Source organism: Lagopus leucura, unplaced genomic scaffold (genome assembly GCF_019238085.1).
Source record: "Lagopus leucura isolate 7727_CA_CO unplaced genomic scaffold, USGS_WTPT01 Super-Scaffold_100157, whole genome shotgun sequence".
NCBI classification, from domain to species: domain Eukaryota; kingdom Metazoa; phylum Chordata; class Aves; order Galliformes; family Phasianidae; genus Lagopus; species Lagopus leucura.
Genome location: NW_024962334.1, coordinates 5,305,735 through 5,331,212, shown reverse-complemented (window position 1 = coordinate 5,331,212; position 25,478 = coordinate 5,305,735). Strand labels below are relative to the sequence as shown.

Here is a 25,478-nt window from a genome sequence, read left to right as displayed (position 1 = left end):
CATTACTCATCTGACAAATACAGTAGGAAGTTTTAAGGCTAAAAGGGTAACTGAATACAGATTTTCTACTACTTTTCCCCTTCCCCAACAGATAAAACAGTCAGTTTCTACTTTTGCTCTTGTTTATGTCACATTTATGAAGACAAGCCTTCTCCATTCCCCAAGGAAGCTCTAGAAGTTTGCATCTCATGCTCTGTATGTAGTTACCTGAAACCTTAACTATCAGTTATCAAAAAAGATCAGCAAATAGCATGAAGTATTACAGAACTTTACAATCTTGAGCCTTATGACCAGTACTACCTTCCGTTTCTCATCATCTGGGTACGTCCAGTAGGATATACAGTTTCCAGCAAGCACACACCACCGCCTGTGCCAAGCTCCAAACCCACTGACATCTTCAAACATAGTCTTGTAAAAAAGAAAAAACAAGTGTTAACGTTACACTGTCAGTTTGGTCTGTACTCAACTATTTTTTCCTGCAGAATGGTTCTGCAAATAAAACCCTTCACTGCAGTAAACTTACATAGGAGAAAATACCTACTGGGAGAGATTTCTAATATATACTTATTTACCAGATAGGCTGGAGCTTTTTGACCAAAATGCACCCATCACTGCTATTGCAAATGACTAGATTTTTTAATATTGACAATGTTAAACATTCCCTTTATTTTCAGATAATGGAGGGTAACACATAAAAGACACTTTCTCAAAGGTTCACAAGCCACGTACCAGTATAGCACAAGCTATTGTGGCTATGTATTTAAATCATCTTGACTTACATGTTAGGATCACAAAGTTTATATCTGGCTATTCCACAGGCTACACTCAGGAGGCCCACATGGTTTCAAAGAAACTAAAAAATAATCTTAAATATTTTTTTTTGACAGTTTATTTTATAGGACACAGGATTATGCTTCTTTCAGGGCCCATTTCCTTAGTATTACAATGGAAAGTTCACTGTCTCCCTTCTCTCCCTGATTCATCATGAACTTGTACAAAACATTTTCTTCCAATTAACTTTCGTATGTTGTTTTTACATATTATAATTTAGATTACACATTTTTAATAAGGCAGGGAGTTTCCAAACCTTCACTTTGGAAAAAAAAAAAAAAAAGATGCATGCACTGTTCTCCAGGTTTTACATGCAACAGAAGTGTTTCAAAAGCAGCATACAAAACGGGATATCAAACACTACAAGCACGCAAAATGTTTGCATCTGAACAGACTTCATTAAGGAGACAGAATTGCTTGAAAAAAATTATGAAAACACTAGAATAAAGATAGTTCAATGGCTTGCTGAAGCGTTTTCATAACATATTCACTGCCATCTGCTGGATACAATCTCAACAACTCCATCTGTTAGACCCAAGCGTATTTTCCAAAGCCCAGCTTCAGAGAGAGAACTGCTTAAGGTGTCTCTAAAAAGTAGCTTAAGTCTGTGAAGTCAGTGAAGTAAGCATCTTTTGCTAGAGATAATCTGTTCATACCAGGGCAAAATAAAATCCAAGATGTCTCCTAAGAGCTTCTGACAGTGAAATTAGAATCTTGTCTTATGTCACATACAAATTATAGCAAAAGAAGTTGAATTGAAGTTTGGAAAACAAGCAAACTGTTAATAAGAAAAATGTATACAAGTTAAAAAATGAATGAAAGGGAACAATAGTAAAGACAGCTTTAACTTAGAAGACAAAAGAAAGGCTTTGGGGTTTGACTCAGGAAGAACAAATATAGTCAGCTAAGTTTTACTATCATCACAAATACATATGTAAAGTTACAGCAGTGAAGTGAGTATATTTAGTAAGACTTGCTGTTTCCAAGGAAGGAATTTGAAGTGAATGCTTTACCAAGAACCCTTTTTCCTCCACAGAAGAGTCCACTTGGCATTTTAACCTTAGATATATGTGACCTTCCAAAGGAGACAAAACAGGAACCTGCAAAAGGGTAAAACAATTAGTCATCTAATTTTGACACTCTCCAGCCTCTGCTCTAGAACTCAAGCAAGCCACCTGCACCAGCATGTTAGCATTGTCTTGTTCGTAGGACCTCCAGCCAGAAAACAGTGGTCAGCCTCAAGCAACACAGTAATGATCACTGATTGTTTCAAGTTCATTGAGAAGGTTTGAGAGACTTTTTGCTTATTAGCTTACTCAGGATGTACACATGAGCATGCTTCTATCTAGAAGCAACAGGCAACCCAAGCACTGTTATAAACAACACATGGCAGCAGTCCACAGCCTGCAAGCTTGTGCCTCAGTTTGACATTAAGCTGCTTAGAAAACATCAAAGTGAGCTCAAAAAGGATTGGTAGTTGGATGCTATAAGCACTGTTCGTAGATACGGATGTAATTGTGACTACACAGATAAATATTTGTACAAAAAAGCCTAGAAGGGGAAAAGTAATGAAAGCAGTTTTTCCTGAATGGCATTCAAGTCGCTGAAGACCTGTGCGAAGTCATCTTTAACAAGATTCCAAACCCCACCTTCAGCCACTGAGGAAAGGAGATTAACTATTGTACCAGAGGCTGGCTGAGGGTAGCTCAGTTTCCAAGGAGCTTGAAGAAGAGCTTGCAATAAAAATTAACTTTGGACTTCCCCCAGCCTCTCCATGCATAGCATCCCAATTGCAATGAGTGCTCCTGTCACTACTATAAAAAAAAAAAATAATGTACAAAAAAAAAAATATCACAGTCCTTGCTTTTTCTACAAGCAAAAAGAGAAGTTGCTAATTAAAATAAAGAATTTGCAGGGCACTCCACCTATAGTATATTGTTGCTATCGGGACAAAAAGTAGTGTAATACTATTTCATGTCAGACAGAAGCACTTTGGAGATTCTGAGAACCATATTAGTAAAGAGCTGTGTGACAATAAAGCAAAAAGGTTGTCTAACAAACCAAACTTCTCAGTTATGCAGAGTGTACAGTACTAGTAGTAAACTTCAAAAGGTCTCAGAACATCCTCCTATTCATATAATAAGAGAATGTTATATTCCAGTCAGCAATGCATCCCTTTCAAGACAAAGTGGAGAAGGAGCTGGGGGGAGGGGGAAAAGAGGGAGGGGAAAAGCAATCTGTTGAATAAACAGCTAAAATGAGGAGTCCCTGACTAGGCCAGCTTGCATTCTGGTGTGGTCATTCAGGTATCTGCCATAAGAAGCAGCTGGTTTGCTGTAACAGAAGATTATCTGCAGAGAATTTCATGATAACTCTCAAGTCACTAAATTTATCACTTCCTTAATTTTGAGAAAAGAAAAACATTTTTTTTTTTCTGAAATTCAAGCAGAGTTAGCTACATAATGCTACTTTCAGAAATAAGGAGCAATTCAGTACATTTCAGTGTATTTCAGTACATTATTCTAATTCCTAGAAACCTAATAATGCATGCACCAAGCAAAATATTTCAATTGCAAATTTGTGTACAGGCAGGAACTTCACTTTTTGAGTACTTCCACAATTTTCATCCTCTTTAAAAAGGATTTAATTTGACAAAAATTAGAACTGCTCACAATGACAGTAAGTTGAGTTAAAGCAATATTTAGGTTGCTAGTGTCTTTTTCCACGGCCCCTCATCAGCAGAGTAGCTGATTTTACATTTCATGCAGTTCATCAAGAATTTGGCTTAAATTTCCTGACTAGCAGTCTTTAAGAAGCATCAATTTGATTCAAAGCCTCCCTCTAGTGATCTAGAAAGACAAGACACCCTAGTTAAGGAAAGCCCTAAATGTTTTAAATAAACAAATTCTGGCAGCATCCTCAGCACTGTACAATACAAGGAGTAGAACTCTGGTTTTAAAGGCTCCTAGCATTTTGTTACATTTACTTATAAGCTCTCATAAGCATTTTTTTTTTTTCCTAAAAAGAATTTTCAAACCATGCAGAAGGCAGACATATAAGCAACATGCACTAGGAAGCCAGACTCCTCTTTAGTGATAAACTAAGCAATCATAGCAACCTTGTCCCGGAACATATAGCTCAACAGTTCTCTTTCCTCCCCTTCAAAATTCATCTATGGAAAAAAGAAATATGCTCAGCATTGTGAGAGTTTAAAAAAAAAAAAAAAAGAAAGAAACCTTAAGAAATAAAAGAGGGTGTGGGGAACAGTTATACAGGAATTGATTTTTGTTCTTTCTAGTTTTAGAAATGCATATAAAATGACAGGAACGAAAACCGAAACCCGCTGAGTTAGTGGTTGATTTCATATTAGGAATATCTGGAGTAAGTTTATAAGCAGATGTTTAATACAGTCAAAGGCCAAGGTAAAAATGGAAGCCTGCAGACATCATAATTTCACAAAAGCTTTCCAACAAAAAGGGGGATTCTAGTTCACAGCTGTTCAAGTTATGCACCTGGAAGCATTTAACTAAACCATGTTTTCCCTAGAAATCTAGGTGAACACTGTGCTTGTACTCATCCAGCCCAGTGTTCCACCCTAAAGATGAATGTAAAAAGGTTCAAATCCAGATTGTCAAATAGAAATTAAAAGCTGTTTCCCCTTGTTCTCAGAACAAGGGATTTCCAACGACTAAACTACGTGCCAAATAAGATTTAAGCATAGCTCTTATTAAGAAGAATATTTATGCTGAAGGCTCAAAGTCAGTACTTCTATGTAGAAGCAGTGCCATTCAACTGTAAGTTCTCAGTTTCAAAAAAGGAATCTGAATCTATACATAGAAGGTAAACCTTCTGAAAAATCAATCTGAGATTGTTCTGAGATTGTTTTTAAGCTTGTGCACAAACCACTACTCTTACAATCTCATCTCGTCAGAAGCTCTTGTTGCAATACTACTTTCATCACAATATGGTAGTTAGAATTCTAAGAGAATTTGATACTGCTGTTTGGACAGATAAAATTGCAATTCAGTGCCAGCATAAACTGTAGTAGCTTGTGAATTAACTCAAGATAGTTTTAGGACAGCTGCTGGCATTAACCTAAAACTATTTTAATGTTCAAGGTGTTACAAAGTTACCAATGAATGCAAGAATGTAGTTTTTCTAACTTGTAATGGCAAGAGCCAATAAAGTTATTTGGACAAAGGACTGAGAATATAAAACTTGGTAATAGCTCTTGCAAAAAATATTGCTTGTTTCTAAAAGGTTAGTTGGGCCATGAAAGGACATTCATACTCTTATCTGAATTCATACTGAGGTTTTAAAATCATTTCATTATAGTCATCATCATTACAACACAGTACCTTATTTATCTATTCAGTAATAAGCTGTTGATTAGCATAAGACATAAAAGCAACAAACAGCATGAAGTCTGTGTACACAAAGATGTCAACTGTATACATCAGTTTTGTCAGGGACAGCAATCAGTAACCAAATAGGACATTAGCTTTGCATAACCACACTATGCACTGATCTTACAGAAAAAACACCTATCACGATAGCATGCCTTTCTTTCTGATGCACCTTAAATTGATGTTTCAGTCATTTGAAGCTAATATCAGTAAAACCACCTGTGTTCATACATACACGTGTATATAATTTTTGGCCTAGATTTTCTACAACTGCAACTTTACCTGGGAACAGTAAACTCATTCTTTTTTCTAGTGGTATGTGATTACCTTACAAAGACAGTAATCTCCATTACCTTCTCCAGTGCGAATTTGGTATGTCCTACAGAAGACAATGACAGCTTGTGGGATCCAACAAGGATGAAGTTAGTAGTGCGCACAGCATTAGGGCCCCCTGGACTGGCCATGGCTGTGGAGAAAAGGTCAAGCCAAGCTGTAACACTACACACAACCAAGTAGCTCTAAGGTGTAAGCACGCTCTATCTGTACTGCTGTGCAAATGCTCTACTTGATACACCAGAAGCTCTCTGCAGCGCAGCCCAGGCATACATTCAGACAATCTTTGTACACTCAATTCCTCCTCTCCAGGATCCTTTCTTTTGGTCAAAGGCTTTGAAGTGTTCGCAGAGGATGAGATACATTATCTTAAAAGGCCTCAGGGGAAAAAAGAGCATACTAGGGCATACTGCAAAGCACATATGACCTGCAGTAGGAACTTCAGACATTAAAGAGATTTGAAGTGACAACACTGCAGTTTTCAGAACTTGACCAACTATTTCTCTGCGCTGTATCAACAGAAGCAAGCCTTGTAGCTCAGGCACAGGAATGAGATTAGCTGCAGCAGTTTTGTAGACATTTCAGAGGTTGCTCATAAACTTATTATTGCTGCAGCTTGTACTAAGGCTATCTCAACTACCTCATGCAAGTGTATAATGCATTTCAGAGATGTCAGAGAAACTGAGATGCTGCTATCCTTCTTGCCAAGCATCAGAAACAAATATAAATATAATAAATAAATAAATACAAATATAATATGGCAGCCAGAGGCTTGGATGGGTACACTCTTGGCTGGGTAAGGAGCTGGCTGGAGGGCCGGGCACAGAGAGTGGTGGTGAATGGAGTTAAATCCAGCTGGCGACCGGTCGTGAGTGGTGTTCCGCAGGGGTCGGTGCTGGGGCCTGTCCTCTTCAATATCTTTATTGATGACCTCGATGAGGGCATCAAGTGCACCCTCAGTAAATTCGCAGATGACACCAAATTGGCTGGAAGTGTGGATCTGCCTGGGGGTAGCGAGGCCCTACAGAGGGATCTGGACAGGCTGGAGAGCTGGGCTGGAGCCAATGGGATGAGTTTCAACAAGGCCAAATGCCGGGTCCTGCACTTCGGCCACAACAACCCCAGGCGACGCTACAGGCTTGGGGCGGTGTGGCTGGAGGACTGCGTAGAGGAAATGGACCTGGGGGTATTGATTGATGCTCGGCTGAACATGAGCCGACAGTGTGCCCAGGTGGCCAAGAAGGCCAATGGCATCCTGGCTTGCATCAGAAACAGTGTTGCAAGCAGGAGCAGAGAGGTGATTGTTCCCCTATATTCAGCACTCGTGAGGCCGCACCTGGAGTACTGTGTCCAGTTTTGGGCCCCTCACTGCAAGAAAGATATTGAGGCCCTGGAACGTGTTCAAAGAAGGGCAACAAAGCTGGTGAGGGGTCTGGAACACAGGGCTGATGAGGAGAGGCTGAAGGAGCTGGGAATGTTCAGCCTGGAGAAGAGGAGGCTCAGGGGAGACCTCATTGCTCTCTATAACTTCCTGAAGGGAGGTTGTAGTGAGCTGGGGGTCGGCCTCTGCTCTCGTGTCATTAGTGATAGGACCAGGGGGAATGGTTTCAAGCTACGGCAGAGGAGATTCAGGCTGGACATGAGGAAGTATTACTTTTCAGAAAGGGTGGTCAGGCACTGGAATGGACTGCCCAGGGAGGTGGTGGAATCACCGAGCCTGGGGGTGTTCAAGGAAAGACTGGATGTTGTGTTGAGGGACATGGTTTAGTAGGAGCTATTGGGAATAGGTGAACGGTTGGACTGGGTGATCTTTTAGGTCTTTTCCAACCTTAGTGATTCTATGATTCTATGATTCTATGATATTGCTAAAACACAGAGAAGCAAAATTCCAGGATCTGAGCATATATTTAAGAATTTCCAAGTTTATTCTATATTAGTCTGATATCAAAACAATTTAAGTCTCAATTTGTTTGAGTTCATCTTGACAGAAGGAATTTTAACCACAGGCATTAGATACAAGACATTAACTTTAATGCTGCAAAGAGAGCTTCCACTAATCATAACTCAGATATGCCAATGGTAACTGACATCTTCTCTTTATTACACGCAATTTTTATATTGCAAATATTATTTATTGATACACTGCTTTTGATAGTAATGCTGCTTATTTATCTTGGTATAAGATGCTTAGATTTTGCTTACCTGGAGTAAGAAGGGTGCTTTTCTAGAAAGAGAAAAACAAAAGCTTAGTGAGAAAATAGTTGGAGAATTTCTACAGAAGACTGAGCTAGGTTACAGAGAAACTAGTTTTGAAGTTTTCACATTCTTAAAAACAACTAGAAAATGAATCCAAAAAAAGTATATACTACCTATATTTTCAGCATTATTTATTTAGAGCTGTCACCAGTTTTTCAGCTTTCTTGAGCTGATGCTGAAGAGTTTGGTAGAAATCTGCACCATTACAGTTTCAAGTAAGGGACATAAAAGCCTGATGCAGATACAGGCTCGTATGTGGAAATACAGCCTCTGAAAGCTATGCACAGAGTTTGTTACAGTATTACATTCATACTTACAGAGGTAATAGATGTTAATAATCTCTTTGGAGTGATAACCTGCAAAAGAACACAAGAAAATGAATGCACTTGGATTTCAAGCTACTCTAACTGTTCATTACATTGCCATGAAAATTATATCTTAAGACTTAGCATTTAAATTAACTTTAAATAGATGCTAGCTCTTGTTATAAGTCCTTGTTTATTGAACACAGACTCAATGCAACAGCTTGGAACGCATAGCATGCACTTGAAAAAGCAATCCTAATAGACATTTTTCCTTCCTGTAATAAGTAAATGCAACTTGTTAACAATAGATGACAATAGCACAAGTATAGAGCCATTCAATGTCCAGCTTGTTGTATATTACCTCTATTTTCATGTGAAATATCAAAGTTTTAAAAGAAGTAGTTCACTAAAATTAGAATTATATATATGTGTCTGTTCTTGAACTTGAAAGATGAAAGCAGGTACAAGATGCCATTAGCCCTGTGTCAGCAAGAGTGCCACAAAAGCATTTAGTACTTAGTGAAGGTTCCTGTAAAATACTGCACAAGAAAGCAATATCCTGGACTGCTTAACTGGTCTTATTTGGGGATACCACAAGAGTATGTTTTCACTATGCAAAATGAAGATATAGACTTTCTTAAAAAAAAAAATCTCCATTTTCTCTGGTATGGGATTTTAGAATGTATCCCATTACTTTTGAAAGACACTCAAGTTCTTCACATTTTTTTTGCAGACAGATATCTCTAAAAGAAGGAAATAGGACCTAAAACAGGCAATCAATGCACACCCAACTGCTGGAATGGCAAATGAAAAACACCACAAGCCACTGGCACGTTGAGGGCTAACAAAGCCTTAATAAACACAAACACCTGAAACATGTACATTATTTATGCTTAAATGCTTACTTCTAAGAGATTGTTAAAATAACATTTGCTTTAAAAATAAGCAACTATTGCTTTTACTTAATATTAGGAAGAAAAGCATTATAGATGATCAATAGAGCGTTAGGACCAACAGAACTGCAGGGTAGGGCATACTGACTTGTGGATTTTGTGTGAATTGGAGAATAAGAGCACTAAATCACTACCAGAGGCAACCATGTATTAAATATATATCTTTCTATATTTTGCAGAACAATTAAGAATCTTTCTTCACTTTGTCCCCCAGTGTATTTTAAACCCTAAGTGCTGCAAGCCCAAACCACTGAAACCTGCAGGACTGCATAACCCAGCTGTTACTGCAGATCTTCTTACAAAGAAGAAGAGTAAAAGCAAGAAACAGACTGTTTAAAACTATTAGTCAGTTCTTCCTGAAAACTACAGTCTTAGTGTACCCTCTTGATGCACAACACGTGAATTTTGTGTTCCATTTACCTTAGATTTATTTGCCTTTTTCTTTTTATCAGTGCCTGGAGCTTCTTTTCTCTGCACCTACGAGGCAAAAAGGTATTAAGAAAGTACAACACATCATTTTCCCTTGCACATCCTCTTGACACAGACCAATACATACCAAACTGTAGACTTCTATATTTATTTCAAAGTCATTTGATACATCATGCCTAAAAAGGATGAATGGGAAAAACACGTTAAGCCACAGACTGCTGGAAAAGATGTTTTTTTCTTTGTTTTTTGCTGTTGTTTCTCATTACTACTTCCCTCCTCCTCCTCCTGACCCCTCAAATTCACCAAGGAATAGCTAAGAACACCCAGACTCTACTCAAAAGAATCTTAGCCATGGTGCTAATAGCTAGTATTTCTTATTTGTAAACATTAGGTTGTCCCTGAAGGTCTGAACTCCTTTCATTTCTACAACAGCACTCCCCAGTGCAAGCAAGCAGTGTTGCTATTCTAAAGATCTCAGCATGTTACTACCCAAAGTTCCTTTCTAGAGCTCCATGAAAGAAAGTAGAGAGAAGGCAGGGGGTAGATAGAATACATCTACCATTTCTCAGAACATACTCTTCAGTCTGCTGCTCAAACATTTCTAGAATAGATTACTTTTGCAGTAATTAGCCTGAAGTGAAAACTACATTAACTCAGTTTTTCAAGTCCAACACATTTTCAAAGACTTAACAAATCAAACATCCATTTGAACTCACATCTTTTTAGCTAACAGTAATTTCAGTTTGAACAATCCTCTCTCGTTTTCCGCCCTCCCCATCAAGACACCAAAACCAAATAGCTGCATGAAGTGTTAGTTGCTGCAAAGAACTCTCAGGAAAAGTAATTCATCTGTCACTACAGTTAATCCAGGAGAGAGCCATAGGAAAAGCAACAAATTAGCTTATGGTATAGATCTAGATTACTCTCTTAAGAAGTACATTGTGGCTATTTCTTATAATAAGATGATCTCACTCAATTTGTTTGCAGAATAAGGCAAATACAAAGATTTTCAGTGATATTTTTATATATGCTCCACCAGAGATAGTTCCAAAATAGTATTTTGTACTTATACTTACATCGTAAATGTTGTAGTAAAAGTAAGTGCATCTCCATTCAGGGAGCTGGCAGTACTTGCTAAGGGAGTTGCAACCATGTTTTCTGCTCCAGATCTCAGAATTATCACATAGTAGTAGTTTGCTGCTTCTGTAAATACATTTCAGATGTGCATTTTCTTTATTCAAGAGTTGTTCAAGTATCTCAAAGTCCTCCAGTATTGCATTACTACTAAGTGTGCCTGTTTCATCCAATTTAAACACTTGTGTTGGTCAAGATGTGCTTACAAACTTAATCTGAACACAAATTGTTTTTCCGTGGTATCCATTGGTAGAATCATCTCCACGGAAATCACAACTGCATTAGTGTCTGGAACTTTTCAGGTCAGACCTGATACTACCCAGCCTTCAGAATAACTGGCCTAGAGTCCATTGATTTGTAGCTTTTATATTTGATGCTTTCTTCAGAAATAAAAAAGTGGTTTATAGAGTTTGTTCTGGTGCAAATGCTGCACTACCAGAACATATTCTCTATTGCACGGAGTATTTAGAACCATAGACTCGCTCAGGTTGGAAAAAACCTCATAGATCAAGTCCAACCACAACATTAACCATACTACCCTAACAGGAATTACTGGCAAAAACTAAGTAATTCTGTATTAAACAAGCTTATAAAATGAGAAATCTGTTTACATGGATCTCTCTCAAACAATCACAACACGTCAAGATATTAAATTATGTCAGGTGCTTCCATTTATATTCTTGGCAATACAAACATTTTATGTCCTTCCTAATATACATTTGAATATATTAAAAACTTAGTTTACATTTTGCAATACAGTTAAGAAAGAAAAAAAGAAAGGCTACATACGCATTCATTAATAGTAGTTTTGGAAAAGATATTAAGAACTGTTCAGTAACTTTTGCTCTTACGTTTTAGTGAGGTACAAAGGAAGAACCTGTCACAATTATCCAGCTACAATGAAATTTTGTGACAGTTTAAAAACAGCACTGGTTACTGTGGGCTTGTAGATTCTTGTAAACAATCATTTGAGAAAGGAACTTATGTTCCTGGCTGTCTCTAGGCCTACAGAGATATTGCCAGATTCTATTCTAGAGCAAAAGAAACAACTTGACAATAATGCCTTAATGATTTAAATATAACAGCTTAATAGATGCCTGGTGTTTATATACAGAACTACAGAATTGCTCAGGTTGGAGAAGACCTTCAAGATCACCAAGTCCAACTACAACCTAACCATACTGCCTGAACTCTAACAAACCTGAGCACCACATCCAGACAGTTTTTATGATTGAGGCGTTGATGGAACGTAAAAAAAAAGTAGTGATGCAGAAGTGATGCTATTACCATTTTAGAACACCACAAAGGTCAGAATTTATTTAGTACTAGACTTGCATCCATACAAAAAGTCTAGGGAGGAAGAGGTAGACCTGAGACAAAATTTTACTTCCTTCCCAACAAAGTTACAGAGAACCATGGAAACATTTATTCTAAGATTGGCCTGGGAAAGTCACACAAGTTTCCTGAACATCACAGGTACGAAAAAGGATGCTGCTAAAAAAGACCAAGGAAACAGCAAAAGCCAACGAGGAGAAAACTAAACAGATGTATTTAGTGAGGGAGGGAGAACAGCAAAACAGCAAGGGAAGGGGCATAACTTCTAGTTGCTATTTTTACCTGGTTTTTGAACTGTACCACACACAAAGTCTGCTTTTAGAGGTAGACGCATTTCTGAAATAGAAACAGATCCCCTGGATGGAGCGAAGTCAGAAGACGCTGACGCAGCTTTATTTCTTCTAAGAGGTCCCTCAATCTTCAGTTTATTTAATTCTTCCAATAAAGCAGTTCTCTTCTCAGCTGCGTAAAGAAATTAATGAATAAAAGTTGTAATTAGGTAAAAATACTACTAAACATGAGCGTTGAGATGCTGTGATTTTAATTTTGGGTTTGGTTGGTTTTGGTTTGTTATAGTTTTGCTTTTTTTGCCATAAGTATGTAAAATGCAATGTAAGCATTAATCAACTTTAAGAATAGTAAAAATATCTGGGACAAGGAAAGTACCAAAAAGTATCCCTGCCTACTGGAGAAGGCAAAACAGAACAGATGTTATCTTCTCCTGTTTTCCAAAAGGAAGAACTGTAAATAAGCAAGTATAAAGTAATACTATAAATTAATTGCAGGAGCATATCACAAATCTTCATAAGGTGTTCAAGCTGTAAAGAATCGGACTTAAATCTAAAAACCTACTTGCAAGGAGAAGTAGTCTCTCTGCTTCTGCTTCCTCTTGTGACCCTTTTCCATGTTCCTCATCAAAACAGCAGTTCAGGGCTTGGCTGGCTTGGTAAATCACTGTCTGCTGCATGTTGATCTCATTGTTCAGCTCCTAGAGTAAATTAGACAAATAGTAAGCTATGGAACATCTTGCAGTTCAATTTTATTTCTACAAGAGAATACTCCAGCACAACTTTTTCTACCTCAAAGGGAATTTAAATGTAATATGGAATGAATGACTACAGTGTCTGTATGCTCCACATCCAGTCTAGCTTTCCCTTTACCACTGGAAGCAGCAGCTAACCAGAAATTCAGCAGTACACATGATGAGGCAGCATCAAAGATCAAAATGTTGTTTACCAAGAGTGTGGTTGCAAATCCTGTCAAATTCAGTAGGAGAAACGAAATATAGCTCTCCATATCCTATTCAAAACAACATCTTGTGTCCACAAGACAGTTATAGCATGACCCAAATCAGAAGATGTGTTGGTACAATGTGACTTGAGCTACTACATACTGTTAAATGTTTATGTTAGAACTGCAAAATCAGTTTATGTAGTGTATTAACATGTGGTCATCTGCAGGGTGAACTTAGGCATAGGAATAGAAAAACTATTTTTAAAAGCATATTAGATACCTGCATTTTCTTTTTGATATTGACTTGATCACATGGACCATTCTTTTTCATTTCCAGTTTGGAAGCAACATCTTCTTTGCGAACAATGACTTGCTTTATTGAAGGACGATCTGTTTCTTTGAATCTTTGAGATCTATATGCATCAACACTTAAAACAGAAAACTGGGTTAAAAAGTGTTTTCCATGCATATCAAGCTTTACTTATTCACACACTTATTTACACGTACGTACATCATTCATTAATGCTTTCCATCTTGACATTGAAATAAAAGCACTCTTTGATACATTTTAAGTTCAGGCGATGTGAGGATGGCATAGAGGCAGCCTTTGGTAAAGGCTGACAGTTCCAAAAAGAAAAACTACTTTTGTAGTTTAAGAAAAAAGAAAAGCCATGGCACATTCTTAGTTTGTGCACTTAGGACAATCTTTGAGTTTATTACCTATATGGGAGGCTGCGATCTTCTGACAGAGAGCTCATGCTGTCTCCAGATTCTGCCCTGGGGACTTTAGTCCTTTGGAACTTCTCAGACTTTTGACTTACATCACTGACACTGCTATCCTCACCAACTGACTTACTAGGAGAGACAAAGACCTGGCAAGAAGACGATGTTGGATCATGAGTAACACAGACAGATGTTTGAAATACATTTTCTCTTGTATTTGCTTGTTTTGAGATTACATATAAGCAGTAAATTCAGAGGGAGCTGAATATTATTTAGCAGACTGTTTACAAATATTTTCTAGAACACAGAACAAGCTATTTATTTTTAAAAACACCAACAGATCACTTTACTCCAGAATATTTCACCCTTAGCTTTCAAACCAGCACCGTTAAATAATTACTTCAGATTTTCACAGGTAACTGCTTCAATAAACACACATACACAACTACAAGCCCAGTGCAAGTAACAGATTTATATATTAAAATTGGATTTTACAGGAACTTGTTTCATGTAGCATCTGACATGCAGTGTTATTTCTAGAGGCAAAAAGTAAAAACTTCAGAAACTTTACCTCATTAAGTTTCCATTAGCAAAATGTTTTTCGCAACTTCAGGATTTGACCAGGTATCACAACACACTAAGATATAACACTGTTCACAACCAAATGGAACAACTTTCTACACTGAAGTCATCCTTCCCCATCTCCCAAGAGCTCTCACCTCTGGACCAACTGATTCCACTAGAGGGGTTAACAGAGACATTGATGAAATATTGAGTGACTCTTCCTGCTCATCATCATCACTTTCACCCTCCAGGCTCATGCTCATTTCCTTCTTCAGCTTTTCTATGTCTGGACCATCCTCTTGAAGAATTTCAAAAATTTCATTTATCACTTTCGAGCTATTCATTTCATCACCAGCCTTCATTTCACCTTCACATTCTTCATCTGAAAGGTGATGTTTTATAAATATTAGTAGCATTTAAATTAAATGTTTCTTTATAGAACAAGACTAAAGAGTTGACAGAGAAGCCATCCACTTTTGTTTTTCAAGTAATGTTAATTAAGAAGTGTTTATTATAGTCAGGCATGTGAGAAACCTGAAGTATACTTCCATCCTTACTTTAATATACTTTTACCCCACGTTCTGCATAAGTGATACAGGGAGGCAATACAAAGAGACGTGTCAGACAAGTTACAACATTTCAGCTTATGCAAGTCTGAAACTGCAGTCTCCCACAGAGCAGCCATTTCTCTCCTTTCCCAATCAAGTTTAGTATCAGTTTTAATATTTCTTGAAGACTTAACATTCAGAGAAGAATTATAAATAAAAGCTTCCTGATTTGTTTGATATAAACCCAATTACAAAGCAAACACACGAGTGTCAGTGGATACATAGTGAATGCATTATTCAGTCTTGAAGGATATTAACACTGCTGGACAAGTGAGAACAGATAGCTAAGCAAATAAAATGCATCTAAATCAATACAAACCATCTGGTTTCTCAGCAAGTTGTTCAAGTTTTGACACAGGCATCGCTTCTACAGGACTCTTCGGCTGAGTGACCATCAGAGAACTGGATTTATCAGTCTCTTCACATTTAGGAGCACCTAAGAATTTTATAAAAAAAAGTCAATGAAGATATGCTATACCTCCAATTTTATTTACTTTTTTCTTAGCATTGTGTTTCAGTAGATTGTTAATACAGCTGACAATTTACAAAAACACTGCAGAACGCAGCCATTTGAGCAAAAAGTGAAATTAAACAGAAAACACAACATCCAAGCCAAGAGAAGAGTATCCTGCATTTGTAGAAGCCCATTTGAGAGTCTGTTTGCCTGTGAAGTGTAAAAGGAGCATTTAACAAAGTTCATTCTGCTTTCATAGAATTGAAGGCTCTCCCAACCCCTAAATATTAGATGGGATGTCACAGGTATAACAAATCCTTTCACATCCCCTACTGTAAGAACTGATACAAGGGGATACTGAAGAAGGAAGTGTTGGTGTAAGTTTGGTAAACTCAGGTACAGTATAAATGAAATCTGTAGCTGATTGTTTTCACACACTCACTCTAAAATCAGCATACAAAATACAAAACATTGGTAAACCTACTGAGAAACAATGGCAATCTGTCTTGCCAATCAAGTAGCAAAGTATTATATGAGAAAATGTAGACAAATCAGCAACCACATAAGAGTGTACATAGGTCCAGTTCTAAACAAGGGTACTACTAATCTCTTTGACCATTTATGAATGCTACAGTCCTGCATTAGCCACAAGCAAAAAACAAATTCTCACCTGAAGATTCTACACTGGGAGATTCTTCTGGCCTGTCTCCTGCTGGTGTGTCTTCTGCTGATCCAGAAGTAGTATCTGAACGAGGAGAACGTTTTGGACTACCCTGAGATGGGCCATCCTGTTAAAACCAAAAACAGGACATTCAGGTGGTAACATTCAAAGTGACTAAAAAAAGCTTAGCTACCTATCCAATATGAAGGAGGATTCTATTTATGCAAGAATGTCAGCTGAAGTTCCAAGTTGAAATGGTTGTAAGAAGAGTTTTTAGAAGTTGGTGGGGGATTGGGAAGGAGAAAGAATATTCATACATAAGAAATAAGTATGCTTATTTGTTAGATAACACTATAGGAAGTAACACAATAACCATCATCAAAAACTAAATCAATCAGCTCAAGTCAGTATCATTTGTAACTGATTCTATAGAAAAAAAACCAATACTTCATTAACAATCATATGAGCTACGTGAGAAGCAGTCTTGTGTAGCCTAGGTATTTACAAACCTTAGATTCCCATCTTTTACCTACATTTGTGCAAAAATACCCATGTTCCGAACACATTAAAGCAATTCACACATCTTCCAATGCATGCAGCTAACATATTACCATTTTAGCTTCTGGAAGTTTTCTCTTAGAACTTTCACTTCTCTCTGCACTCCACAGATTGCCCCTATCAAATCGGCCACGAATGCATGCAAGTTCTCGTTCACGTTCCTACGCAAATAAAGGGGAATAGGAGAAGAGTTCAGAGTTTTAAGACATCAAGACATTGCAAACTTGTCAGGTAGGGAAAGAACAGTAAGAATCTTTCCTGAGCTTATAAGCAAGCTACAAATTTAGCAAGTCATACCTGCTTAAGCTGAAGCGCTAAAGTGGCAGTAGAGGAATTTTCATTTTGTTTGAGAAGCTTTTCCTGGATTGTCCTTGTGTTTGGGGTGACGATGGGCGTTCTGAACCCCGCAGTATTCGTGGAAGGACTGCGTGCACTGTTCTCTTGACAGCGCTCTCCAAAACGTTCCAGGAAGGGCTTAATTCCTGATCCCCCTACAAGAACAATTCTTTTGCTTTAAAAGAAGCTCTCAAACAGAGAAGTTACACTGCAGTTTTAGATCTCACTGGAGGTTCTTAATGAAGCAATTAAGATGCTCCTTTACAACTTACTGTTACACTCTATACAAACTTCACCTGAAGTGCAAATCACTGCTGTAATGGAACACAGAAGATATTAAAGCTGTAAATCAGAGCAAACAGATGCCCTCCTCTTTACAAAGACCACACGTGACCCTGCTCATTATTCCAATTGGTTTGTTTTTTAAACATTTCTCACTTGCATCTTTCATCTAAATGAGCATTCTAGCACCCAAGGGAGATACAGTGTTAGGAATCCACCTTACTTTACTGTTAAAAAGTAAGATACTATGCATCTACATGGCTTTCAAGAGTGGAAGCACTTCTTTTTGGTTTCTAACGTATTCAGGCTTTTTTTTTTTTTAACATCTATTGGATATATACCTTAGTCAACAATTTGAAATACACTTTCAATAGCCTGTCATCAACTGATGTTAATAGTTCTGTCTGAAAAGTATGCTGTTAGATTGGTTTTGCTCTCAGGAGTTACTAAAAATACATTCAGGAAATACTCTTGCAAAATATGAAAGCCATACAATTTACAATTATCACAGACTTCTTCAACGAAGTTAGAGCAAGAAATAAGCATTACACAACGTTATTGTAACTTAACTAGCATGTAGTTTTCAACATAGGTGATTTCAGTGACAATTCCTCAAACTCACTGAAGCTGAAGAACAGCTTACCTGGTGTTGTGGGTTTATCCTTAGGTTCAGGTTGCACATGTGTTCCTTTGACTGTCTCTTCTTTGGACTGAACCGACTGAGACAAAGTTGATTGTACCGTCTGTGTGCGTTTCTCAGTCTTCTGAGGGCTGCAGGGATTCTTTATTAGCTGTTGTGACACTTCAGATTCCTCACAAGCAGGAACAGTACTGCTTGAGGACTGTGTTATAAAATTATTTGGATCCTTAAGAGAAAAAGGTAGAATGTTAAGCTGAGACTGTACAATGTTAGTCGTTCTCTCCAGAGGAAAAAAAAAAATTAAAACTTTATGCAGAACATACTACAAAATGAATTCCACCAGAACAGAAAGGACTGACAACCATTACTATGAGCTATTTACAGCATCTTGATTAAATGTTTCAAATTCCTTCAGTATTGGGATCAATGTGTTTTTGTCAGATACATCAGGTAGCTTCCCACATTTCCCTAAACCAGATAGGGCACACAGATTATTGCCATTTAGCAAGTGGCATAAATGGAACAGTAAGCATTTGTTACTAATAATTTCAGCATTTTGATTCCATTGTTATTCAGAGTTTCAGTCAGCTGAGAAATCAGTCAGAGTAAAATCCAAAAGGGTTGTCACTTTAAGGAATGTCTTTCCAATAATCAAAAGACAGCAATCAATTACTTTGACTTCAACATCTACAAGACTTATTTATACATTCATCTTCAAGTCTCAAGGACTTCTAAACTGTTTCAGGTCTGTTGCTTAAAAAAAGAACACGTTTTTATCAAATAAAAAATAGTAAGTGAACTAAGATTACTCACACCAAATCTTTAAATTTGTTACCAACATTCAGGTTTTTAAACCGGTATGAATTAACGCTTCTCCCCCCCAGAACTCAAATCAATCCTTAATCAGCAACTAATCAGACACTCACCGCTATCTTTGAGTTTGCTGGTTTATTAATAGAAGCCTCAACAAGCCTTTGAGAACAGGATGCAGCTTCCTGCTTTACACTGCTACTATTGATTCCAGCAGATGCTCCACTTGTAGTGGACAATTTGGATAAACAAGTAGTGCCAGGCTGTTCTTGTGCATTGTTTTGCTTTGCAGATGGATGACTTAGGTCATCTTCCCAGGAGCCAATTGTAGCTGCAAGGTTAGCCAAACGGCCCCTTCTCCCAATAGGGGTACTGCTTGCCAGATCATTAGTTGCCCGCTTAGGTGGAGAAACAGACAGGTCCTTTGACTGGAGGGGAGACAGACGAGCACATTCAGAGGGATCTGGAAAAGAGAACACAGTCTTCTTAATAAAATACATTGAGATACCTTTGAATTTTGCTCCGTTGTGAGTTTATCAAGTTAGATGTTCCGAAGGCACTGAGCCTGATCAAGTGAAATTAAAGGCAACACTGTCTTGACCAAGTACTTTACTAGGTTGACATCACTGTAGTGGTGAGCAATGCTTCACACTAAAAGGCACACATAGCACTCTGTTACAGTCAGTTTACTCATTTTAGGCTATGTCCAGTGCTGCCTACAAAACTTCCGTACAAAAACATTCACATTGTCTCACAAAAAAACTGTCTGCTAGCACACCCTATCATCAATGCAAATGCTGAATAATATTGCTGCTTTTCTGTAAGAACACATACCCTCACTATCCCAGCAGCGTCGCTGTTCTGCCAGTTTCTGCATACGTGTTTTGACTGAAAGAGTTGCAGGAGTTTCTGACTTGGTGCTTGTTTTTCCTTTCTCAAAAGGTTGAGCCGGTGAAGCCTTGTTACACACAGTTCCATGCAACTCCGAATTCATCACAGGAGAATGGTGGCTTGGGGAACTGGAAGGAACAGGCTGTGTATTCTCTGTAGTGGAAGCTTGGGTTTCTATATTATTGGAGCAGCGTCTCTTTGATGGCGATGGTTTAGTACTAGGTTTCACTGTACAAGTCAGAGTAGTCAAGCAAATTAGTATTCTAACAGTCTCAAACATCCTCAGTACAAAACTGCAGTGCAAAGTTATGATGTACGAATAACCCGTCCTTTTCTATTTCCACCAATTACAAGGCATTAAGTAATCATCTTTAACAAGCTTACTAATCATTAAGAGCATCTGCTCTCAGATAAAGGTAAACATTATCCACACCCAGTCTTAGCAGACTGGGTAAATGCACCCATTGCTATTTACTTTAGGATAAACACTGAGAGGTTTTCACAAGCCATCGTAAAAACAAGGAAAAAAAAATGGAACAGAACCAACATGTATGTAGGATACCTTCTTCATCAGGAAGAGGTGCCTGGTTACCAGTCTCTGACAAAGGCTCTCTGACCCTCTTGGTCTGCGCTGCAAGTCTCGCTGCCATGGCTGGCCGCTCAGCCATTTTCTTCTGCAGGTTCTCCCTCCTGGCACGGGTTCGTTCGAGCAGTTTCTGAGTAATTCAATCACAGATCACTATACACTTCAGTGTGTTAACAGTAACAGTTCAAAATCAAAATATTTCAAGTTTTTCTGTAACGAGCATGTACCAAAAGGGACAATAACATAAACGTATAATGATGACTACACTGAGACAAATGTGTCTCTCAGATGTTGATAACTGACCTACTGTAATGCACTGCTATGGAAATAGTTAAAGCTTGATTTTCTGTTTGGTTACCACCTTCTACTCCTGAAAACAGGATAAACATGTTTTCTACACCACCATCTATTTGGTTTTTCTGTCTTCCCCCTTTCTCTCACTGCAGTAACTCCTGAACTCCATACTTCTATTTGACCATTGCAATACACACATCTCCCCTATTTTCAGGAAGTTAGATCAAAGATAGCTCACAGGGCAGCAAATTCCAAGCTACCTTCTTGCTATCTGGCTGGTTAGTTCATGTTTGCAGGGTATCTGAAGATTGTTTTGCCTGCTGGACAGATAACAGGTTCCAGCATTTCTTTCAAAGGGACGTCGATTCCAGTCTTATCATCTAGACACAGACCGTCAAGGAAATTGCTGAAACAGTGAAGTTTGAGACATCTACTTTTATATCAAAAACCAGAAGGAGCTACCCAACAGATTACAAAGTTCCAGTCGTTGGCTTCTTAAGGAAATCACACTAGAGAGACATAAGCAATGACAAAAATAGAGGGAAAAAATATATCTAGAGCCTGAAGTATTCAGAAACACTTAAAAGTAATAATATTTCTTCCCTGAATCACCACATGATAATCTTCAGTTAGCAAGTCTGACTTGTGGGCTCCTGACCTGTTGCTGAAGAACATGTTCAAGACACCCAGTTGTCACTGACCTTTTATTTATAAAAAAAAAATTTAGTGATCCCAAAGTGTCCATAAGAAAAATAACTCTACAAATTAAATCCATGTTGTTAAAGTACAAAAAAAGTAGCTACTGCAGCATCAAAACCAAAAGTGAACTTTGGTTCTGCAAGATTAAGTTGTGGGGAACTGATGTCTTAATTGTCCGAACAGAGATGATTTATCACCATCTTGTACAGGAAAACAAAACATGTGAGGAGGTGTCAAGTAACCTTCTGATATTCCCTAACTTTTGGGAATTTGAATAGTATAATCACATTGCACATGAAATAGCTGTTTCAGTGAATGTTTTACACTACTGGAGGGAGATTCGTTATAGCATCCATGTTTGAAGTAACATCTTTTTAATGCTGCATTTGTAAATCAAGACCACAGTTTAACCACATGTGAAGAACACTTCATTCTTACTTTGATCAATATTTTAAGGTGCTTTGAAACAAACAAGAAAAAATTGTGCTATTGAACTAATGACCTCTAAAGGGAAGCACATAAACTGCACTTGTTTGGTACCACATAAATTATGGTGAGAACTGTACCAGCCATTATCTGGCCTGTCACATAGCAATTAAATACACATTGCACATTTTTAACTGTCTAAGGCTGAAGTCTCAAACAATGTTTCATTGTAGGGCAACACAAGACAAATGGAATGTCAGTCCCAACGATTCTCTGTCAAAGTATAAATGCTGCTTCTCTAACTTCCATGCAAGAGAAGTTAGGGGGAAAAATATTTTTAAAAGGGACACACAAAGTGCCTGGAATGCCTTCTCCATAAGATGGATCCCAGTTGTTTCCACAGGCCAGTTTCCTTATTCCAATCTCCAAAAGGTAGAGCTATAACGCATTCAGATAATAATACACTCATAAGTCCCTTACCCATTTTAAGTTCATCTGTGTAACTGTTCTTTTGCAAATTCAAGTGCACTAAGACAGTATTCCTACAGTTCTATTCAAATGCAGTCACATTCCTTTCTGTTTTGTTAGTCCAGTGAGAGGGAGCTTCAGTTGTTACAAATAGGATGTCATTTCACAGGAATGCATGCCTCCGTTGTTGAGCTCCAACTCCTACTGGCTTTTTCCATGCAACCGCCTTAATTCAAACCGCTGTTACACACGATGAGTCAGCCAGCTACCAGAACTCGAGGCTTAATCTTAAGCTCATCATAGGTGTTCGTTCCTAATAGTACATTCTCCACACATTCCAGTAACAGGCAACATTTCAGAGTAGGACAGGCTTGTTTCATTTTATGTAGGAAGTTGAAAACAACTAAGCTGTACTTAGAGGATCATGGCTTGTGTGCAAGAGCACATTATAAAATCACAAAACACCTTCCTGCTTTAAATGTTGGTGGATAGTCTTGCTTTAAAAGTAGTACGTGTTAAGTTACGTACAGAAGCCGTACCTAGCAACCTTAGAGAAGACTGCTCACAGGCTCATGAGTGATTACAAGAACTTGCTGCTGCTACCCTGCTTTAGTAGCAGAATGTTGCAGAAGGAGCAAGTTTCTGTGACACCGAAACAACAACTAACTTCAAATTTCATGTATGCAAACCTTTCTCTGAGCAACTCTGTCACTTCTTTTTGGTCATCTGCCACACTAGGAAACAGTACTGTGCTCTACAATAAGTACTGCACAGTATAAATAACCTGGACTATTCCTAACTCTCTGTACTACCAAACACAGGCTTCTATGCAACAAAGTGAATTACACAATCAACTACCAACTAAGAGCCACAAGCATGCTCACTGTGATTCTAAAATAGGACTCCACCATCTCCTCAGTGGACCATATTAACAATTTGGCTGACACCCAACAGGTCATTAGATTTTGCTTGTAAAATTAATTAAAAACCATTATTTTTGAACTGTTTCATTTGAAAGCATTGAACACACTGAAGCTTGCAGCAGCATCTATTAATTGAGACGAAGCATTTTTATTCTAAGGCCAAGTGATCGGCAAACAGCTTTGGCCAGGTAACGCTTGCATTAACACTGCCATACCTAAGCAACGTTTATAATGCCTCACCAGTTCCCTACAAACAACAGAACAGTTGTTTACAAATATAACCTGAAAATAGCTAAACTAATAAAACTGATACTTAAAAGAAATAAAAATTAGGACATGAATACTTTAAAGCAGGTAATAATAAAGCTTCCTTATAAAAAGTCCTTTTTGAGAAAAGTTATCAAATCAAAATTCTGATGCAGTGGTCAGATTCTTATACAGCAGGGGAACGTCCTCCACAGCATAAGCATTCCTGGCAAAGCAATACCTCTCAGGCACTCTGCAACACCAGCAAATACTTGAATGAAGTTTACACTAAGGAGTGGCCCCTGAGTTGGTCACAGCTTTTCAAAGTCAGTTAACTACACAAAGGGTGTGTTGAGATTGGAATATTTCCCAGCATGCAAAACCATTTTAAACTCGATCCAGTATTCTGGACTTGCAGTTTTGTTTAAGACTAGTCTCATCATGTCACCCACTACCAATTAAGGAAGGAGATTTTAGATGTTTACACTTAGCAAGCCTTACATGGGAGCAGCATTAATCTGCCTTGACACATGCAAATCAGTATCTTACGTGTGATTTCTTTAAGTTGGACCTTGCAACCCTCCCCTGCTGAGGGCACCCGATTTATTTACAGGATGCCTATTAGAAATACAGATTATTCTTTCCTCCAAAGCAATGTACTTGATAAAGATTTTTTATCTCTTTTTATGATTAGATTTGTGGGTGGTTTTTTTTTGTTTTGTTTTGTTTTTAATTAATTAATTCAGGCTTTGGTTAAACAGGGCATGCATTAAGAAGAGCACAGCCAGCAGGTCAAAGGAGGCGATCCTCTGTCTACCCTGCCCTGAAGAGACCACATCTGGAATACTGTGTCCAGTTCTGGGCTGCCCAGCTCAAAAGACAGAAATCTCCTTGAAAGAGTCCAGCAGAGAGTAAGAAAGATAATAAAGGGCATGGAGCCACCTCACTTATGAGAAAAGGAAGAGAGACCTGAGTCTGTTGAGCTGAGAGAAGACTGAGAGGGGATCTGATCAGTGTTTATAAATATCTGAAGTGCAAGAGGCAATTAGATGAAGCCAGACACTTTCCAGTGAAGCACAGCGGTAGGACAAGGAACAATGGCCAAGAACTGGAACAGAAGAAGTTTTACACAAATAGACAGAACTTCTTTATAGTGTGGGTGACAGGACACAGGAACAGGCTGCCCAGAGAGGCCGTGGAGTCTCCTTCTTCAGAGATACTCAAGACCCATCTGGACGCCTACCTGTGTGACCTCTGCAGGAACCTGCTTCAGCGGGGGGGGGTTGGACTCCACGATCTCCAGAGGACCCTTCCAACCTCTACCACTGTGTAGTGCTGTGTATTCAGAAGCATTCACTTGTATTGAGGTATTTCTGAAAGCCATCACAAACCAGCTCTGCAGCTTTATACCTATCTCACATGGAAGCAGAGTACAGCACAGCATCCTTAAGAAGCCTTCAGCCCTCATTCAAGCCAGCCAATTCTACTTGTGTCATTACAAGCCTGCCCCGTTAAAGAACAAAAACGCACATGGAAAAGAGCCTCCCTTCCACCAGCTCCTGCGTGAATAACCCCTCCGTCCTCCACAGCAATAAGGCGGAACGGAACAGAGGGCCGCTCGCAGCCTTTAGGAAAGCCTGAGAGAAGCCGTAAGGCAGCCCGGCTCCCCGCGGACCCTCCCCGACTTTCGCCCCCGGCCCTAAGGACTGAAGCTCTCCCCACCTCGGTGAACGGATCCATCGCCGCTACTCCGGCCGCCGCTCCCTCACGCCGCCCCGAGAAAAGCAAAAACCTCCACCCCAACCGCTCCGCGGATTTGAATTTCAGCGCCGCCTCGAGTGCGCATGCGCACGGAGTGCGCCACTCATTGGCTCTCCGACGCGGGGCGGGCGGGAGGGAGGCGGAGATTGACAAAAGCGCCACCCAATCCGACAGCGCACTGCCCTGCTCTCCCGCCCCCTGGCAGTTCTTCGTTTGTCCGCCCCAGAAGACCTGAGTGCGGGGATGTGGGAAATTCATCTGCTTTCCAGCCTAACACGCTTGCACTCCAGCCCAGGCCTGAATCACGCACACTCTTAACTGTTACTCATTATA

General features: G+C 38.8%; 1 protein-coding gene across 2 annotated transcripts in view; it reads right to left on the bottom strand.

The window, feature by feature from the left end:
- The window catches only part of ANLN (anillin actin binding protein), a 28,820-nt gene extending 3,615 nt beyond the window's left edge, over positions 1-25,205 (bottom strand). The window contains exons 1-23 of one of the 2 annotated variants that reach the window (XM_042888639.1): positions 25,107-25,205; positions 20,305-20,458; positions 19,686-19,970; positions 18,968-19,314; positions 18,045-18,267; positions 17,081-17,274; positions 16,837-16,944; positions 16,235-16,352; positions 15,430-15,546; positions 14,658-14,884; positions 13,936-14,087; positions 13,496-13,643; positions 12,835-12,970; positions 12,265-12,444; positions 10,590-10,716; positions 9,641-9,689; positions 9,505-9,561; positions 8,144-8,182; positions 7,773-7,794; positions 5,591-5,703; positions 3,950-4,003; positions 1,845-1,931; positions 301-408 (exon numbers count right to left, since the gene is read on the bottom strand). In XM_042888639.1, coding sequence (XP_042744573.1) covers positions 301-408; positions 1,845-1,931; positions 3,950-4,003; positions 5,591-5,703; positions 7,773-7,794; positions 8,144-8,182; positions 9,505-9,561; positions 9,641-9,689; positions 10,590-10,716; positions 12,265-12,444; positions 12,835-12,970; positions 13,496-13,643; positions 13,936-14,087; positions 14,658-14,884; positions 15,430-15,546; positions 16,235-16,352; positions 16,837-16,944; positions 17,081-17,274; positions 18,045-18,267; positions 18,968-19,314; positions 19,686-19,970; positions 20,305-20,458; positions 25,107-25,124 — 3,063 coding nt within the window. In that variant the 5' untranslated portion in view covers positions 25,125-25,205. The remainder of the gene's footprint in view (positions 1-300; positions 409-1,844; positions 1,932-3,949; positions 4,004-5,590; positions 5,704-7,772; positions 7,795-8,143; positions 8,183-9,504; positions 9,562-9,640; positions 9,690-10,589; positions 10,717-12,264; positions 12,445-12,834; positions 12,971-13,495; positions 13,644-13,935; positions 14,088-14,657; positions 14,885-15,429; positions 15,547-16,234; positions 16,353-16,836; positions 16,945-17,080; positions 17,275-18,044; positions 18,268-18,967; positions 19,315-19,685; positions 19,971-20,304; positions 20,459-25,106) is intronic. The other variant, XM_042888640.1, reaches the window with a different exon arrangement.
- Positions 25,206-25,478: the final 273 nt, after the last annotated feature.